Source organism: Gambusia affinis, linkage group LG15 (assembly GCF_019740435.1).
Source record: "Gambusia affinis linkage group LG15, SWU_Gaff_1.0, whole genome shotgun sequence".
NCBI classification, from domain to species: domain Eukaryota; kingdom Metazoa; phylum Chordata; class Actinopteri; order Cyprinodontiformes; family Poeciliidae; genus Gambusia; species Gambusia affinis.
Window position 1 is genome coordinate 11,375,858 of NC_057882.1, and position 19,236 is coordinate 11,395,093.

Consider the following 19,236-nt stretch of genomic DNA (forward strand, 5'->3'; position numbering starts at 1 on the left):
TGTATCTACATCTAATATTAGGAATAATAAAACGGTTTAATCAACACATGTGGTTGGGTTTCTTTTAATTTTATTTGTGAAGAGGTTTTTTTTTATGCTGGGTCACATGGTTTCTTATGTTCCAAACTAAAAAGTGGTATTCAATGAATGTCCAAACTGAGATTCTTCAGACTAGTGTTTAATTTTTAACAACCAAAGATGTCTATATTATTAGGATTCAACAAAAAATTGTTTATAAATATCAAGCGAAAGAAAAAAAATACATATACACAGTGCAAGGCAAAAAGGAAGACATTATACAGAAAAGCAGCCAAAATCTCCATGGAAACCTTCGGAGGGGGGCAAATATCCTACAGGTAAAAGTAAAACTGGACACCTCCTTCACCTATGTTGTCCCAATAAACGTTTTTCTTTTTTTATGTAATGTGATAAAATACGAAACCGTTTAATTGTCAATACTTTAGCCTGCCGTCATTGGCAAAACTCCATTTGGGGCAAAAAAAACAAACCCTAAACATTCTTTAAAATGTCATCCAAATAATTGCAGTGACACCTATTCGCCACTAGGAGCCGCACGAATTCAAGCTTCTGCTCCATCTGCCTACAAGTCCAGACAGGGGGCACTCATTACCCGGCAGGCACTTTACCCGTGTTTTAAAGCAAGATGGCAGCTGTTGTTGAGAATGTTGTCAAACTGTAAGTACTGGACTTCCTTGGAGATTTTATACCTATAAAGGTGACGCTCATCTCAGTCACGTTATTCTGTCTGTATAGTTACTCATTCACCGACTATTTCGCCTGCTAGCTTAGGAGCATTCTGTTTTAGTGCGTTTAGCCAACGCTGTCGAGGCGTCGTGTCTGTCTTTTTACATCCTGGAATAGAGGTGGAAGTTAGCAGACACGCAACTTATACTTTTCTACACACACGAGTCACTAATATGTATTGAGAAAGGTGTGTGAAGTTTCCTTGTAGTGTAGGTGTTGTTAATTGTTACGTCCTTGTGGTCAAACGGTCGACGCAGCTAGGTGGCTCGCACGCTAACAAGCTAAAGAGCCCAACGCTGTTTATGACAACTGGCCGACTATTTTTTTGATGAATGAAACACTGGCGGCGAAGTTTTTTTTCTTTAATTTTGAAAGTTTACACGCTTCTGTAGCTGTCGCGCTTTAAATCAGGTCACTGCAACTCTTTTTAAGGTGTAAAGTTTATTGCTTTGATGAGGCGTGTGCGTGAGCTCAAACGTTCCTCCATTTCCGCTGTCTCCCTCGTGATGCAGCGGTGCAGCCTGAAACCTGGTTAATGTTAGACTCTAATTACAAGCCTTTAACTGAGATTACACACACAACATACCGACACATGCCCTCAAATAACCTCGGCAGTGCTTTGAAAATATGTGAAACGTGCTTTGATAACTTTTTAAACGTATGTTTTTATTCACCAGTTCCTGTCAAACTTCCCATACACTTATAAGCATACATTTTTGATCGATTTTAAGCTTTTAAGGAGTAATTTAAACAATTGTTTTTGAAAGATGGAATGCGCTTACAACATATTGCTTGAATAAACTTTAAAAACAAGAATTAGGTGCATGAATTTTAATAAACTGGATTAACCTATACATACATACATACATACAAGTTATAATTTATTAATCACTCCCAAGGAAACTCCCCAGAAAACTTACTAAGCCCGCTGGTTGGGTGTCAGGGCAGTCATTCATCCAGCAGCCTGTCATGTTTTTGAGTTAATAAATGTTTAAAGTTGGCAGGAAATTTGAAAATGTCACTTAATGATTATGTGTTATTGAAACATTGAAGATTAATACCTGAACACCAACTATAAAGTCTTAAAAAATGCAAACATTTTAAAACGACTTAAATAAATAAGCAATGCTTAGTCTGGTGGGGGTGCAAGTAAAGCCTGGTAGCCCACCAGGCTTATAATACACTGGGGGAAACCCTGAATCCTGATTAGTAACATTTTGTTTAGTCCCCTTTAACAAGTGGCAGAGAAATCAAATGACATATTTTTGACTATATATATTATCCCTTGCAATCTTTTAGAGTGTATTTAAGTGGGATGGTTTTCCTTTGTGGGCATAACTAATGCATTTTCAATAAGGTTGCAGTCAGGACTGTTTCTAAAGATTAAACATTGTTTTAATTCCAAGCAATTTAATTTTGTCTTTACGATCATTGTCCAGTTGGAACAACCGGGTCCTAATTTTAATGTTAATTTGAATTAAGGGTAGACCTCTGTATTTATTATACCATTCATCTTGTGCAACATTCCAGTAGCACTGGAAGTAGAACAAGACAATCAGGTCGAGGTAAGTGTCCTTACTTCATATCCAAACTTCATTTTTGTCACTTTAGCATAATAACACAAACATTTTTCTCTAGAAGAAAGCACCACCTTTCATTCAAGCTTGAATATATCAAGCATTTCTATCTGGGAACTATACTCCCTGTTCATGTAGATGTTAAATTGCCCTTTCTGTAGATTATGGTGCTGTTGTCACTTCCTGTTCACGTTATACTTAAGCCTTTGTCATTTTGTGGTTGTTCTTTGTCATCCTAGCAAATCTGTCATTAAGAGTGGCAGTTTGGATCCCATGGCTGAAACAAAGTTGGGTGTACCAATTGTACATTGATCAAAAATCTTCTGAAATGGGTAAAGTTACCTTAGATTAAACTGTTTCTGGTCTGACCATGACATCATCCTCAAAGCAAAGTCTTTGCCGGAAAACCAACCAATTAAAATGATCTCTACCAAGTCTGATAAGAACAATGGTCAAAGGATAATGCTTGAAGCTTTATCAAAAACAAAAACTAAGAGACTTTTATCCACAGTAGAACTTCAGTATATTAAAAGAAACAGTATGTTGTATGTAAATCTATGACTGGCACAGATAGTAAATGGTTACATTTGACTCATTTCACTGTATTCTCAGGGCGCTTTCTTCAGCACCAGATTTATTAGGAAGTACTGATGTGCAGTTTAAAAGTTGAGCTTATGACTCAGTTTTCTGAACTGAGCAGTGACATTCTCTTCCTGGAAACCTTTTTTTTTTGTATGATTGATATTCAAATAAATACTACTGTCAGCTTTTTCCACTCGAGAGCTGCTGGGTATGGTTAAGTTCTGTGTTTAATTGGAGTAACTTTAAGTAAGTAGACTCGACCGCTGAAATACTGGTAGCTGGGTAGTGTCCAGTCTCTTGTCCAACTGCAGCTCAGTTCCTGCAGTGGAAGAAAACTTTTTGGCTAGTTTGTGTCGCAGATCCAACTTCTTACTCTGCTTGTAATTCTTCTACAACGTAGGAAGTGTGGATAAAAACCCAGCTCTGTTATTTAGACCTCACTAATACTTGACGTTGTCAGAGCTTGTTTAAGTTGATTTGTTTAAGTAATAAATCTATGCTGAATGGTAACTATAACTGTATATTTCTAATGTTTTTTCCTTAATTTTCCCTTTTATCCATATTTTGTTAGGAGTCAGTCAGTGAGTTCTCCTTTAAGTGTGTTCATAAATAACCTGGTCTGACTTTGTTGACCTTGGAGTCTTGATTGAGGCCCAGCTGCTGCGGCCGGCCTGTCACTGTGATCACGTTAAGTAATGTTACCAACTGCTTCTCGCTGCCACTGTACAAACATGCTTGTGCAGCAGTGAGACGAGCCTCAGGAAACACTGATGAGACTGAACCCTTACCCATAAACACACACACACACATTTATTTATTTTTTAGTAGAAATGGTACTAAACCGCTGTTGGACATTTTCGTATGAATTTAATATTTCAACTTCTTGCTACTTCTTGTTTTTCTCAGATTGGGAGAGCAGTACTACAGAGATGCCTTGGAGCAGTGTCACAACTACAACGCCAGGCTGTGCGCTGAGAGGAGCGTTCGGATGCCGTTCCTGGACTCTCAGACCGGCGTGGCTCAGAGCAACTGCTACATCTGGATGGAGAAGAGACACCGGGGTCCTGGTAATACTCCAGATTTGCTCTCTTAGAGATTTTACAGAGCTTAGCACAACCAGACCGAAGTCGAACTGTCGACACGCAGTCAGGTGCTTTTCGGATGTTCGTTTTCACACAGACACACCGAGCCGATCTCCCTCTGCAGCAGCATTCTGCTGTTTTCCGCTTAAACAAACGCACCCACAAAATTCAGACCAAACACACAATGGCTTCCAATGGAGAGGGGGTGATATGTCCGATTATCGTCACACAGATGCAACAATGAGAACCGATTTCAAAAGTCCATTCTGAGCTCTTAAACCCTTTGTAAGAAGTAGAAATCTAAGGAGATGGAAACACTTTGCAGAAGCATTCCTACCTGTTAATCTTTTCCACATTTACTCTCCTAATTACCACAGATTTGCATTTGTGCATTTTGTATGGATTTCATTATCTGCAAAGGTCAACAGCTCAGGATCAAGAATCAGTTGACTTTGTAACTACTAGTTGTTGCTACAGTTGTGGCTTTAATGGAAGAAAGATGTAAACATGTTAAGAGGGTCTCTCGGCAGCATTATTCTATAGAAATACATTTATTCAGCAAGGACAAGAAAGCTGATCAGAGAGATGTACACCCAAAAAAACTTGTAACCCTTTTGAGCTGCAGTTATATCATTTTGCGGCTATAAAGTAAGAAAATGAGAAGCTTAAGGGGTGTAAATACTTTTGCCAGGCGCTGTAGCTGGGTTAGCAGCAGGTGTTGCCAGCTTTAATATCCTTCTGAATGCTACAAAGAGACGACCTCAACACACCAAGATCAGATATGGCAACTTCCATTAGGAAGGAAGCCGCTGCGGAGTCATTTAGTCTGAGTGCCTCCATCAGCCTGCCGAGCGTCCATCGATCTGGACGGGTCAGTGACGTGCTTTCCTCTCCTCAGGCATGGCTCCTGGTCAGCTTTACACGTACCCAGCCAGGAGGTGGAGGAAGAAACGGAGATCTCATCCTCCAGAAGACCCGCGCCTCATCTTCCCTCCTGTCAAGTCAGGTACCACGGCAACGAGCTCGACTTGCTCTCAATTTAATTAGGTTTTCAGCAACATGTCTGGTAAAACTGCTGGATACCTCACTTCATATATGATGGAAAAAAATGACTTTCATTGTTGAAGCATTAAAGCAAAGTATTAAGAAGTTTTTGTTTTGTTCTGTTTTTTACTCTTAGAATTAGATTTGGGGTTGAAGAAGGACGTCCTGTTGTCGTCGGATGGCAGCAGCTTGGAGGCCTTGCTGAAGGGGGAACCTCTGGACAAACGGACCCCGGCGGACATCCGGGGGTCAGAAGAAGACTCCAATCAGAGCGACTACACCGGCAGCCTGAACCCCTCCACCCGGATTAGAAAGGTTCCTGTTCTCACTGCCGACATCTCATTTACTGCCGTCATGAAATGAGATGTTCAACCTGGACTTGTGATCCGCTCTATTTATCTTCCACCTTCCTCCTCTCTTCAACATAGAGAATCCTCGAGCCAGACGACTTCCTGGATGACCTGGATGATGAAGACTATGAGGAAGACACGCCTAAAAGAAGAGGCAAAGGGAAAGGGAAGGTAAAAATTGACTGTGTGTTTTTTCTTCATTCATCCGGACTTTGGGTTGACTCCAGCCTCGTCCGCAGGGTCGAGGAGTGGGTAGCGGCAGGAAGAAGGTGGACACGGCAGCGTTGGAGGACAGGGACAAGCCCTACGCCTGTGACAGTGAGTCCTCATGCGACAGTAATGCCTTAACAAAGCTAGTTAAAGTTCTGCTGCTTCTTGTTGCTGTTCTGTTGGTTTCCTCCACTTCTTTTCTATCTTCAAATTGAGAATCTGTACCTCTTGAACTGTTTTTCTTCCCTCTATTGAAGCGGTTTCGCTTTCATTGCTGACTGACTGTTTCTGTTTCTCTGATCTTCTGTCTGTGCTTTCCTCTGATTCTCTCCTCTCTTCCAGACACTATCAAACAAAAGCACATTTCAAAACCTTCTGAAAGAGGTAGATTTCTCTTCATCACTTCTTTCCCTCGTTGTCTGTTACTGAGTACATGTATGTATTTTTATGTACTGTCACTGTTCTTCTGGAAGGAGGAATTTTTCTTTTGCTTGCAGTTTCTCGTGGCCAGAAACATAGACTCTCATTTCCAAATGTAATGAACCAGATTTTGAGGGTTTCAGTAACTCTCAGCTTAAGTTTAGTGTCAGTAAATTTTCCAGCTAAACGTCTTTAGTTATTGCATGAGGTTTGATTTTTGTCCGTGTTTTTGTTTGCACCCTTCTGACCACTCACTCATTTCACATTCTACTTTTTCTAAAGGCCTTTGCTTTGATATTGAGTCAGTTTGATGTCTGCGGGACCTTTTCAGTCTGTTCAGCCACCGTCTACAGTCACGTGGTTTGATGTGTTTATTTAGATCTTCAGACTCTCACCCAAGATGCTTATTTTAGTTGACAGATGATGAAATGTGGTGGTTAGCGTTTTGAGGAAGTAAAAAGCAGATCTTGGTGCGGCAGTGAAAGGAGAAGTGTAGTCTTTGACTTGTTGCACACATCACATAACAACCCCGCCCTCCCAGAGTGGCAGCTTCACACGGATTTATCTGTACTGTTTTCAAGATGGGGATGCCTGGTGACACATAATCTCCTTTAATCTCAGTGGTTTACAGAGCACATAAAAACCAAGGGATTATTGTTGGAGGGGGGGTTTTCATCTCAGTTGTAAAAGTCTTACTTAGAATTATGCCAACCAATCATTTATGTTTAAGATTGATGCTTACTGTGAAGCTGAAAAGCTGAATAATTTCATAGTTTTAACTGCATCTTTTAGTTGTTCACTAAACCTAAATAGTGGCCGCACCCTGCAAACATAATCATGACCCTTGAACTTTTTCACTATTTGTCTCACTATAACTACAAACTTTAGTGCATCTACCTGGGATTTTACATAATAAGCACCAGAAAGTGGTGCATAATTCTGGAGTGGAAGGAAAATGCGTAATTTAATTTTTTTTAGTAAAAATCTAAAAAGTGTGGCATGGATTTTGTCCTCGCCCCCTCCTCCTTTGTACGTTGATGCTCACAGAAGTCAGCCAGTTAATAAATAGTCCATCTGTGTATTAATCAACATTCATCATAATGCAGCCAAAAGGCTTGTGGTTGCTCTGGAGGATCTGCAGAGATTCCCAGTTCAAGAAGGAGAATCTGTCAACACTCCTGCCTTCAGTCGTGCATTGGACATGAGTATGTTTTGTGGAAGGATAGAAAGAACATTATTAAAAGTTCCCATCTGTCACGTTTTTGCCCCTTACAAGTGAAACAAAGCGCTCGGTCAGCTGAGATCAAAATGAAAATTGTGTGTGGTGGAGAGCGAGCCTACATCACCCTGAGCACAACCTCGCTATAGTAGAAATATGTAGGTGGCAGCATCATTCTGGGGGGTTGTTTTTTATTAGCAGAGACAAGATAGCCTCCCAGGATTGACAAAATACATTCAGGAAATGAGTCATATTAGAGCGCATTCATGTTTCAAATCTTTTAATTTATAGCAATACATGAAAACTAGTGTTCACAAACTCTCTCTCTATCAAATCTAACCATGCTGGAGCAATTTATTACAAAGAATGAAAGGCATAAATTTCAGTCCCTGGACGTGCAGTGCTGTTAGAAATAAACCCTGATAGATTTACGGCTGTAATTTCAGTGAAAAATGGTCCAACCAAGTTCTGGCTATGAGTACAAATGCATGACGCACCTGTCAGGTTTTTTTTTATTTATTTTGAAACTAGATAGTATGAATACTTTACAAAGCAACATTTAAAAAAAAAAAATAAATTAGCAGAACGTGTCATCTGTATTTTCCCATTTCTACTTCTTTGACTTCAGCTTGTAATCCTGTTCCTACTTTAATATTCATTATAAAAAAAACCACATTGAAACTTTGTGGGTTAAAAGTGATTTCCTGTTTGTCTCATACATCATCACTTCTCCCCACATGAACCGTCTAACAGAAGCTTCTCTCAAACAATCCTAAAATGTAGAAAGCCCTTCATTCTTCAGAAATACAGCAGGTCTTTTATTTCAGTGAGACAACAAACATAAATCGCTTTGGTTCGATCCTCACCTGTCACTGTGTTTCTGTGACTGCACAGATTTGGGCTTTGTCTTCGTCTTTGTGAAAATATGTTTTCTTATTTTGGTGTCAGTCTGTGGGAAGCGCTACAAGAACCGCCCAGGCCTGAGCTACCACTACGCCCACTCCCACCTGGCGGAGGAGGAGGGCGAGGAGAAGGACGACCTGGAGATGAACGAGACGGCCCTCCCGCTGCCTGAGGAGCCGAAAAGTAAGAAACGAGCACCAGAGACTTTCTGTGTAACTATGCAGGCATCTCTGGTAACTAATAACTTTTTTTTTTTTTCCCTTAAGCAGCTCCCAAAAAAGGCCCAGACGGTCTGGCATTACCTAATAATTACTGCGATTTCTGCTTGGGAGACTCCAAAACCAATCACAAGACGGGCCAATCAGAAGAGCTGGTGTCCTGCTCGGACTGTGGACGCTCTGGTACGTCCTTGAGGTTTTTTGAAAGAGGCATGCATGCTCCACACATAGACCTGTTCACTAATCTGTGAGAATGTTTCTGTTGCTGTGTGTGGTGAACACAGGCCACCCCTCCTGCCTGCAGTTTACTCCTGTAATGATGGCTGCCGTGAAGACGTATCGCTGGCAGTGCATAGAGTGCAAATGCTGCAACATGTGCGGTACCTCTGAAAACGATGTGAGTCTCTAATATTAGTTTGGAGTTGAGCTCTGAAATGCAGGAATTGCTCTGCAGAACTGCCCAGTTTTAAGTGATCCACCAATTACTTTAACAGGGCAGCAGCCCAGGCTGTGGAGACCCCAGAACTGCCTAGTGTATTATTTTGGCAACTATTAATTCTTTTTAGTCTACAGCTCCTATTTTTATTACGCAACTTTGATTAGGAACCTTTTAGAAAAGGGTATAATAAACAAACATTTTTTGTGGACAAAGCCTAAAAGTTTTTACTTGTTTGTTGTAAAGGAAACCTCTACAGGTGGGCCACCATCCTCCTGTTTCAGGCCCTGTACTTGGCTATCCTTGCAGCCAAACTAATTATCAATATATATATTTTTTTAAAGAATCTTGCAACATATTTTCTGCTGATGGTTGCATCATTTAGAATTGTTTACATGCACACATACAAGTTTATGTCCAAGAATTGGTGTGAATGAACGGGATTCAACAGTCTGATTCAGTTTTCAGAGAAATATTAATCATAATGTTTGGTATGTAAGCTGGATTTGTCCTTTACAGACTTGAACGTAAGTGCTAAAGAAGATTTCTTAAGAAAGTTCATGAGTTCTGATTGTGTTTCTTCAAGGATCAGCTTCTCTTCTGTGATGACTGCGATAGAGGCTACCACATGTACTGTCTCAACCCGCCGATGTCTGAACCTCCGGAAGGTAACTTCATTAATGAGATACTGTTTTACACAAAGAACCTCTTTTATCAAAAACTGTGTGCCCAAATCGAGTTTAATTCAGAATTGATGGGGGAGTCTGTATCAGGACAGCTTTATCGCTCAGTCGGGCGTTGGTAAATGTTGATATATTGATAAAAACAGAAGCCATTTACCCACAACGACCTTTAACTTTGTTGTTTTTCTCCACTCTTCTTAGAATTTGTAAATGGGGGGAAAAAAAGAAAAGAAAAAAAACATCTCATAAAAGAAGACAGTTCAAAGAACACATAAGGAATATTAACTATTTAACTTTTTCAAAGTACTGGATAAGGTCCAGTCTCCATTTGTCGGAGCCATTCTGCCCGAGTCTTGACATTGACTTGTCATGAGACGTCAAACTAACGCTTGGATTTGTCGCGGTTTTCTCTCCGGAGCATAAAAGATGCTTCAGTAAGGATTACTATATCATAAGCCTGGCGGGCCACCAGGCTTTGCTTTTGCCTCCACCAGGCTAAGCATTGCCTATTTAAGTTTTTTTTTTTTTTTTTTTTATGTTTGCATGTTTTAAGACTTTATAGTTGGTGTTTAGATATTAATCCTCCAATTTTCCATTAACACATAATTTTGAAGTGATATTTTCAAATTTCCTGTCAACTTTAAATTATTTCCATTTTCTCTCGTTTTTGGTAGAAAAAGGGAAATGAGATAAATTATACAAATTGAAATGATTGAGTTTGTTTTAATTTACCATGTGGTTAAATGATTTATTGGTTATTGCGACAGGCCTCTATACATGTGTGTGTGTTTGTGTATATATATATATATATATATATATATATATATATATATACACATATACACTGCTTAGTAATTTTTATACCTTATAGACTTTTTGAAAATTTCTTTCAACAGAATGATTTATAAACAGTTAAACATTTTTACTAAATGCGTTTTGTTGCTAAAAGTTTTCACTCCCACATCAAATACTTGACTGTGGATGTTTCAGCGTCAGCCTCTAGCCATGCCTGCTGCTTCGTGAAACAAAGCACATCTGCATATCAGTGAAACTCCATCCTGGCTCAATAAATCCAACCGTGAAATTTTCTCACTGTTCCACAGTAAAGTAGAGCATTTATAACAAAGTTATAAACAAATTGGGACGATCAGAATCTGCTTGAAGTGGTGACTTCATGTGACATTGAGACTTGTTCAGAAATGGAATGGGTTTTTATATTTTTGTAGCTGAGCAGCCGCAGTAAACCCTGACATCACCAGGTGTTCTGTAATGTATGGGAAGAAATGAGTTGTTGAAGCAGGTTTTCTGTAGAAACAAATCCTGCTGCTCTGTGTGGCGATCCACTGTCTGGTTTTGGTCGAGCCCAGGAGTCGGCCTCAGCCAGTAAAAGGAACTCTTAATGCTCCTGCATACAAAAACACTTTAGTCTGGTCAAAAATTCCCATAAATATCCTCGTAAACCTTCTCTAGAGACTGTAAACCGTTATTATTTTTTTTGTGTGGCAGCAGATTTTATTATAAATGTCTCACTTTTTGTCCTACAACACAAAATAACGTTACAATAAATAAAGTAGTAGACATATTTATTCCCTGATAACATATTTCAAAATGGATACTATTATTAGCTTTTCATCCTCATCAATGTCTTTCTGAAATTAACTCCTTAAATGCCACTTTTTGTTTAAATCTTGACTTCAAAAAATCCTATGAATGCAAAACGATTTATATTGTTTTGTTTGTCGAATAATAACACCATAATAATTTGAAAAAGAAATGACGATGTGTTTTACTTTATATGTGTGGTATTGATTTTAGGATGCCACACCTTTTTGTTTTTCACAACATATATGAACAAATGAGCGCCACCTGCTGGTCTCTTAGAGTCAGCAATCCTTGAAAATATTGATAAAACATTGATTTATACTACAATGGGCAATATATTTAAAAAATGAATATTTTAAATGGGATTTGGTAGCACAGATTTCTGTCCAGATTTGTCTTGCCAATGAGATCTGGACCTCAACGTGGTTTTAGCCGGAGAACTGCAGATGTTAAATGAAAAATGTAAACCTTTGGCCCAAATACAATCCTGTGGTGATTTTGTTCCATTTGCATCGTCAGAAAAAAGACAAACATTAAAGCTATGCAGCAAAATAATGTCCAACACTTTCTTGAACTTCATTTTGATAAACAAGTCGTTGACTCTCCTTGGTTCTCAACACGACTTTCTCTGTGGTCATTCAGGGAGCTGGAGCTGCCACTTATGTCTGGACCTTCTGAAAGACAAGGCGTCCATATACCAGAATCAGAACGCACCCACGTCGTGATGGCCGCTCCGTCACCCAACCGTCCTGCAGCATTACGGTGAACCCCTCAAGGTACACAATGACCTCCTCCCTCCCCTTCACCGGGTGTCGGCGTGGGGGGTGGAGTGTGCTCTGGAAACGGGAGGAAGTTCGCCTGATCAAACTGGCCTCACTTAGCACCAGATTATGACTGTTACACAGTTCCCGCCTTAGAATGGGTTTTTATTTTCATCCACTCGCCACATTTAGCCAGTTTGGCATCGTTTGTTTCAGAGACGCGTCATAAACGGCCAAACTTCCACTTTGCGTTCAGCTTTTATACCTAAAGTTGCTAAAGCTTCGTCTCTGTCCTGCAATGTGCTGATTTTATGGAGTTTAAAAAGCTTGATAATAGTGAAAAACAAATACATTTTATAATATTTATATATTTCTATGGTAAAGATTATTATGTATGTAAAGCTTTGGGGAAAAAAGGAATGATTGTGTTTAACATTCGCTCTCATATTCGGAGAAAGGCCACAACCACATTTTGAACAAACGTTTTGATCCACCTGATGCAGTCAAAGGGATTTACTTCGACTGTAAAGGGTTCAATGTCTTCACAATAAAAGCAAACAGGAAACAGGAAGTATAAATAGAATCCCTCTGATGTTTATCAGCGTGGCTCCACAGGTTGCGCCGCTTCAAAGATGGCAGGTTGGACCTTTATCTCTCGGGTCAATCTTGGCATGGCGTTGGCTTATCGAGCTGCGCTCGTCGTCATGGCGACGCACTGATGTGCATGCTTCACATTGTCATATTTCTGTGATGTGGTGACTTATTTCAAAACTTTTTCCACCCTTTGTGACATATTTTGTACTATTTGAAAAACAAATCTGTTTCGAAAGGTTAAAGAGTAAAAATAGTAGCAATAACTTGTCTGCATGAATGCACACCCTTTGACCTTTTGCTCCAGTTTTAATATCAAATCTTGTGTGTACATCGAACATCAGTTAAGTCTGAATTTGGTCTAGACGACCACTAAGCTTTTTCTTTCAAAGAAAGTGACCTACCTCCATGTGGGAGAATGTTTTGGTCAGATGAAGCAGCATGTAAACTCCTGGGTCGTCTTTCTAAAAGGAAGGTTTGGACCAAACACTGAGGATTCTTAGAAAATGACAATCTCATAAACACCAATTCCGTTTTGTCCAGAGACCTTCTGATGTATGATTAATGGCTTCCTCTCAATCTCATATATTTGGACAATGTTTGGCAAGTCGAGATGTTTTTACTCTTGATGACAGGTTTTAGATCAAATGGTATTTAGTCGGAGATTGTGCAAACTGTTGTAACCAGGTTTTCTAAATTCAGTTGAACTGATTCCCGTCACATTCAGAGGGGAAAAATGTTCATAGGTTCATATTTTAATGTCACATAAACCTGAATCTGATCTTTTCATGACAGTCTGAACAACACAGGTCGGATTTTTTGCGAATGCAACCCAGTCCGATACGTATCCAATTCAAATGTGACCGAACGTCCAGGTCGCATTCAGCCGACTTATGTCACTGATACTCGACAAACGTCACTGTTCTGCCTCCTGATACGCCCAAGTGAGAAGACAAACAGCAACCAAGGAGAACTATAATGAAGAATAAGTTGTTAAAGTGCTGCTCCGGTTGGACAACAACTTCAAATGTGTAAACTATGCTCCACCGTTAACATCCATGTTTACTTCCGCAAACACCGAGCACTTCCTCTTCTTTTCATGGCGGTTGGCAAAACACTGAGAAGGCTCAGTTATCGCGCCCCCTACTGCGCATGCGGTGCACTTTTAGATCGTTTGCCGTTCACATTGGGGATCACATACAGGTCGCATATATTTGGAAGTGTGAACGGCCATGGCAAAAACAAAAATCCGAAGACGGTGAACCCTCGTTTTTCGCGGGGGTTGCGTTCCAAAAAGAACCCATGATGGGTGAAATCCGTGAAGTAACCTTTATTTTTTTTATAATTATTATACAGCATGATTAAATGCTCTACATTGAAACCAAAGAACAAAAACTGTTTTCAGGCCTAAGCATTATTTTTTAACAAATAGAACACGTTCTTACAAATAACTACAGTAAAATAATCATTTAATCATCAATATGAAGTAGGACAAATTGTGACAAATTGTGATTTGCGTATTTCACTGTTCCTCCGACTGAGACGCTGCGGCCTGACTCCGCTCTCTAGTGTCTTTTTCTTCTGAAGCCTGTGGTGCAGGTGAGTTTTGTCTAGAGAAGAACAAAGTTATCGGTAGTTATTGTCCCTCTTTTTTCCTCTTGGGCAAAAAAATTTGCCAAGCTGCATTACGTATATTTAAATACCGTAACGTTATGGGCACACAGGTAGAGAAGAAGCACGGAGACTGTTTAGCCAATCAGGACGCAGAACACAATCCACTATGAAAAAAAACTAAACTCTGCAAAGCAGCGAGGCCGTGAAAGGTGAACCGCGATCTAGCGAGGGTTCACTGTAGACAAAAAATGGGTCACTTCCAGCTGCAGTGTGAACGCCACCTAGGTCCTGCAAATGTTCGGGAGCCACTGTCTTCTCTGCCCTTAACTACGGCATTGCACCTGAGGACTGCACCAAACATACCCAGAATGCCATGCTCTGGTCATAATCATGACAAAATCTAAACCCTGTTGTTGTCAGCTGCCTAATAAAGGGACTATCGCTGTGTTCTAGCAGTTTGCTCATCATTTGGTGACGTTTTCCTAGCAGATATTATCACATAAACTGTTTGGCCCCAGATATGTTAGTGGCTCTATATTGTAGAGGAGTTGTGTGTATGTTTAGTCCCGGAGAGGCTGCTGCTCTTGTCTCAGATTTTCTAAATGTGGCTGCAAAGCAGAAGCAGTTCTTTTACCTCAAACAGAATCAGTATTTAAAGAATCAAACCGTGATGTAGATAAGTGGGAAGAGTCAAAGTAACGACGATTACAGCTGCAGGTTCTGCATTATTATTCAGCTGCATGTTCACTTCATACAGTCGTCTCAGAGTTAAGTCGGTACACGTGTTTGGGGACGTGGTGTAAAATAATTTAACCATACTATCATGTCCTTTCAATAGTCAACTAACAATAACTAAAGCATTACACCAGTATGACTTGGTTTACTTTCTTGTGACTTACCACTTTATCTTTAAAGAGTGGTTAGTAAACTGTTTATCTGCTCTTTTTGTGTTCGTCATCAGTGATGATTAGGATTCAGTTGCTTTTTTTAGTTAATCCTGTGATTCAGGTCTCAGCTGAAGCCTCTTTCTTCCAAAGCTCAAAGCAAAACTTCTTGTGATCACAATGAGAGACGAGGAAACTTTCATTAACGGGGACATTCGTCACCATATTTTATTTCACTTTACAACCGCTATGTGATTATTATTATTATTATTGTTAGATTATGCTTCTGTTTTTGCATTGGGAGAGAATTGTTTGTTACATAATATTTAAATCAAAATCATAGGTTTACAGATTAGGGGAATTTTCCTTGGGTGAACTTTTATTTGAATTGTGATGGAATGTTTTATTGTAAAAAATAAAATAAAATAAAAAATAAATACTGAGCTCTATAATCTGGTGGCTTTTATTCTCCTGTTGTAGTTAAATAATTTAAAAACGGAAACTGTTGTTTTATTGGCTTTACAAAACAAATATTACTAGAGATGCACCAATCAGATGTTTGTGGCTGATTTATGGTGGTTGGACCTGCTAATACAATTTAAAATAATTTGGTAAGTTTGAGTTTTTCTCTACAAATATAAAATTTCTTATTTTTTTACATTTATCTCATGACACCTACATAGGGTCACTAATAAGTTAGCAGCACTGTTTGCATTAAAGGCAATAAGCAATATTTCAAATTTAAAAAATCCAGCTAGTATTAAAATATTAGATATATTATCCTTCTGAGCAACAAAACAATCTAGAGACATGATTTATTTATCAATCAGAATAATTTCTGACAGAAAATCAGCTGTTATTGCACTTTTTCTTTTTTATTGCACTCAAGAAACAGTCTTTCTATGATCCAATAAAAATATCTAAAGCTGTTATTTTGACTCGTGAGATGCGCTCTACCTCAGACATCACAGCAGAACGAACAGAAACGTTCTTTGGAGACCGGAGCTCAGCTGTTTGTAATTATCACCAAATGTGGCTCAGAGGCGGATGGCAGAGACTCCTGACAGCTGAGTGAAAATGGACGTCAGCGTCGGAGGCGGAGTCACCTGCTGGCAAAACGAGGCCGGTAGGTCATGAGGACGGCGCGACTTCCGCCTCAGGTAAGATGTAAAAAAAAATAATAATAAAATCAGCAATCAAATGCTGGATTAGGAAGTTAAACCTGAGAGTGAAATGGGAAAAAATCTGTGGATTTTAAATAGAAATTAAGAAAGAATTGAGTGTATGATGTGTTGACCTAAAGCTTTCAGAGCCCACCGATTCATCTCAAATAAAATACACCAACAGGATTACAGCTCTCTTTTAAAAAAATATCAAAATACCACAGAACACGTCTTTGTAGAACAGTCATTATTGTAAAACTATGCAAGTTATTTAACATTTATAAACATTACAAAGTAGACAATGATCATTTTACAACCACCTGGGAAAAAAATAAAACCTTTCCCTTTAAAGAAACTTTGAGAATTTACAGATCTAACAATCAAAATACTTCAAGTTCCACTGTAAAATAAAAATCTATATTGTTAGGTTTTTTTTCTGTATAACAGTAGAATTGGTTTACAAGGACTGATTTATCAGAAAACACAGGCTCATCTTGTGAATATACATGGGTTTACACTCTAGTTTCTCTGGATTGTCTTTAATAATCAATTTCATTAAATTCAAATATTTTTTTTTTTTTTACAAAAACACATTTAAGAAACATTACATCGATTGTCGTACCTAAACAGGAAGTATGCTACTTTTCTGCACTAAGATCCAAAAATACTGTGGTACTAGGTTATTCTCTTTACCTACCTTAAGGAGTACCAGTACCGACTGGCTTAAAGTAGTGAGGCAAAATCATCGAAACATCATTATCACAACATTGTGCATTTTAACATCGACTAATCTGATATCATCAGAGAACTATTGCTAAAATCAGAGGGTGTACATTCAGAACATGTTAAAAAATTGTCCCAAACACAACACAGCAGTGATCATCTCTTTTTGTCTCAGGTCTCATTCCCCCCTTCTGTCAGGTGCGGTAGTGTATTAAGTGCTAGATGCATTTAGGCAGAAGCTGCAGCGGAAACGGTGAGATTAGCACCAGTTAGCATTAGACTACCCTAGCCTGTGATAACGTTGGTGACCTAGCTTGTTAGCTTAAGTTAATCAGTTTAGCTGCAGTTGGTTCAAAAACAAGAATATAAATAAATAGTTACGAAAACTTACTGTGAACTGAAAGCTTTAAGAACATTGTGACAGTGTTGTCATATATACACACACACACACACACACAATGTGTATATATGTCAAGCGGAAAGCTGTTTAGATTAGTTTATTAGCAAGACCGTCAGCAAGCTAACATGAAGTTTTAACAGAAATATTAAATACTTTACAGAAGTGGGATTCTGATAAGACCTCCACTTAAAAATAATCTGAAAAAAGGATGTCACCAAACAAACGCCCCACCCAAAAAACAAAAACCATGACAATTCAGATTAATTATTGCTAATAAATAGATTCAAAATGTTTCTCTTTGCAAAAAAAGGTTTTAAAATCACAACTTTCAGTGTCACTTTCTTATTAAAGTTGATAAATATCTAACAATATTGCTGCTTCATCTGCCTTTTCCGTAATTGCTGTTGCAAAAAAACCTAAAGACAAAATTTGAACGTCTAAAGACGGTAATCAAACACTGCACTGTACAAAACGAACAAAAAAGTCAAAACAAACCTGTGTTATTTGTACAACATTACCATAGTGATTCCTACATAGGTGCACAGAAATTGTCACAAGGAAAACCACGCCACTTTCACTTGTTTTTTTTGGGTTTTTTTTTTGTTGGCTTCAGATAAACTGTATGTGTGGGAAACAGGGAATCTATTAAACGAGTCTAAAGAAAGGGGGAAACTCAACCGTCGGGTCTTACATCTGTCCAAAAAGGATGGAGCAGAGAAGGAAGATCGCATAGAGAAACATCAGACCCAGACCCAGCCGGCGGTCCAGCCTCCAGTGGTTTAGATGTACACTCATCACCTGAGGGGAAACAGGAAATCAGTTTTTATGTTTACTGCAAACTCTGCTGCATTATATTCAAATATGACTTAATGACAGACACTTTGAGGAGGAAACAAACAGAAACCAGTATCAGAAAATGCCTTTCATGAATCTAAATGTTCAAACGTACTAACACACAAAAACTTGACACAAAGCTCTTTAGGCAGCCTTCACCCATTTTGTTCAGTCAAAACAAAACAAAGCAAAGTGAAGCATTTGTAGTTGGATCTTTGAGTAAGATGAAGTTTTCTCATTAGTTTTTGTTTTTTTTAAATAACAAAGAGGTTCAAGATCCAAACTTGCCAAAGAGTGTTAATTGTTTCCACTTCTCAGGCTTCCTATTTGAAACTAAATAATTTTTGACTAAACATTTGAACTATTTTAGGATTCTTAAGGGACCAAATCTTGGAATAAAATAGAAATATTGTCACACATGGGAAGTTTAAGTGGAACAGCAGCAAAGTGACAAACATTCAGGCATTCAAATTAGATAAAATTATAAAAATATATATAAAAACCAAAATTAAGAATACACTGCGTAGTAAGGACAAAACTACAACATAAAATACAATGTAATTATCAATACTCCAGTCAGCATATTTATTGATTTACAGTGTCCTGCACAAGTGTTCACACTCCTTGACGTTTTCTCATTTTGTCATATTCCAACCACCTGTCAAGTCTGTGTGCACGCAGCTGTGGGGTTCATGCGCTATGGCAACCGAAAAGATAAACAACAGGCCACAAACCTCACCATTTTACTGGGACTGACCAACACAACTGGTGTGTTTTTGTGTAGTGGAAGGAAAATAATAAACGGTTTTCCATTTCTTAAGTCTCCGTGTTGCTGAAAACGACACAGAGACCTAAAACACCTCATGGTTTGTATTTACTTACAGTCAGAAACACTGATGCCAGCAGCAGGATGACAGAATATACAAGACCTTTATTATTTATGGACACCTGGGGGAAAGATTAAAAACACGCCATGAAGTCAGAGCAGGAACATTTTGAATACAGAAAAAAAGAGAGGATAAACGTGTTCATACTATAGATCCATGGTCCACCAAAAGGGTCCGCAAAGCCCAGGGGAAGCCCAACCCCAGCAGGATGTCAAAGATATTGCTGCCTATGGAGTTGGACACGGCCATGTCCCCCATGCCTGGGAGGAAAGACGAAGAAAATACAAT

General features: G+C 38.9%; 2 protein-coding genes across 8 annotated transcripts in view; one reads left to right on the forward strand and one right to left on the reverse strand.

The window, feature by feature from the left end:
- Positions 1–573: 573 nt before the first annotated feature.
- Positions 574–15,803, forward strand: dpf2 (D4, zinc and double PHD fingers family 2). Of its 7 annotated transcripts, none has more exons than XM_044141141.1 (12): positions 574–696; positions 3,831–3,991; positions 4,905–5,012; positions 5,187–5,365; positions 5,479–5,571; positions 5,640–5,718; positions 5,953–5,994; positions 8,198–8,335; positions 8,419–8,553; positions 8,655–8,767; positions 9,399–9,474; positions 11,734–15,803. In XM_044141141.1, the coding sequence occupies exons 1-12, from the start codon at positions 665–667 to the stop codon at positions 11,814–11,816; spliced, it is 1,239 nt and encodes a 412-aa protein (XP_043997076.1). In that variant the 5' UTR covers positions 574–664; the 3' UTR covers positions 11,817–15,803. The 7 variants fall into 7 exon arrangements, with proteins under 7 accessions (XP_043997076.1, XP_043997074.1, XP_043997077.1 ...); XM_044141139.1 differs by having other exon boundaries at positions 575–696; positions 9,393–9,474; XM_044141142.1 differs by having other exon boundaries at positions 576–696; positions 8,422–8,553.
- A 482-nt stretch (positions 15,804–16,285) lies between these two features.
- The window catches only part of LOC122845097 (sodium/potassium/calcium exchanger 3-like), a 33,533-nt gene continuing 30,582 nt past the window's right edge, over positions 16,286–19,236 (reverse strand). The window contains exons 15-17 of the mRNA XM_044141138.1: positions 19,096–19,208; positions 18,944–19,009; positions 16,286–18,025 (exon numbers count right to left, since the gene is read on the reverse strand). Coding sequence (XP_043997073.1) covers positions 17,915–18,025; positions 18,944–19,009; positions 19,096–19,208 — 290 coding nt within the window. The 3' untranslated portion in view covers positions 16,286–17,914. The remainder of the gene's footprint in view (positions 18,026–18,943; positions 19,010–19,095; positions 19,209–19,236) is intronic.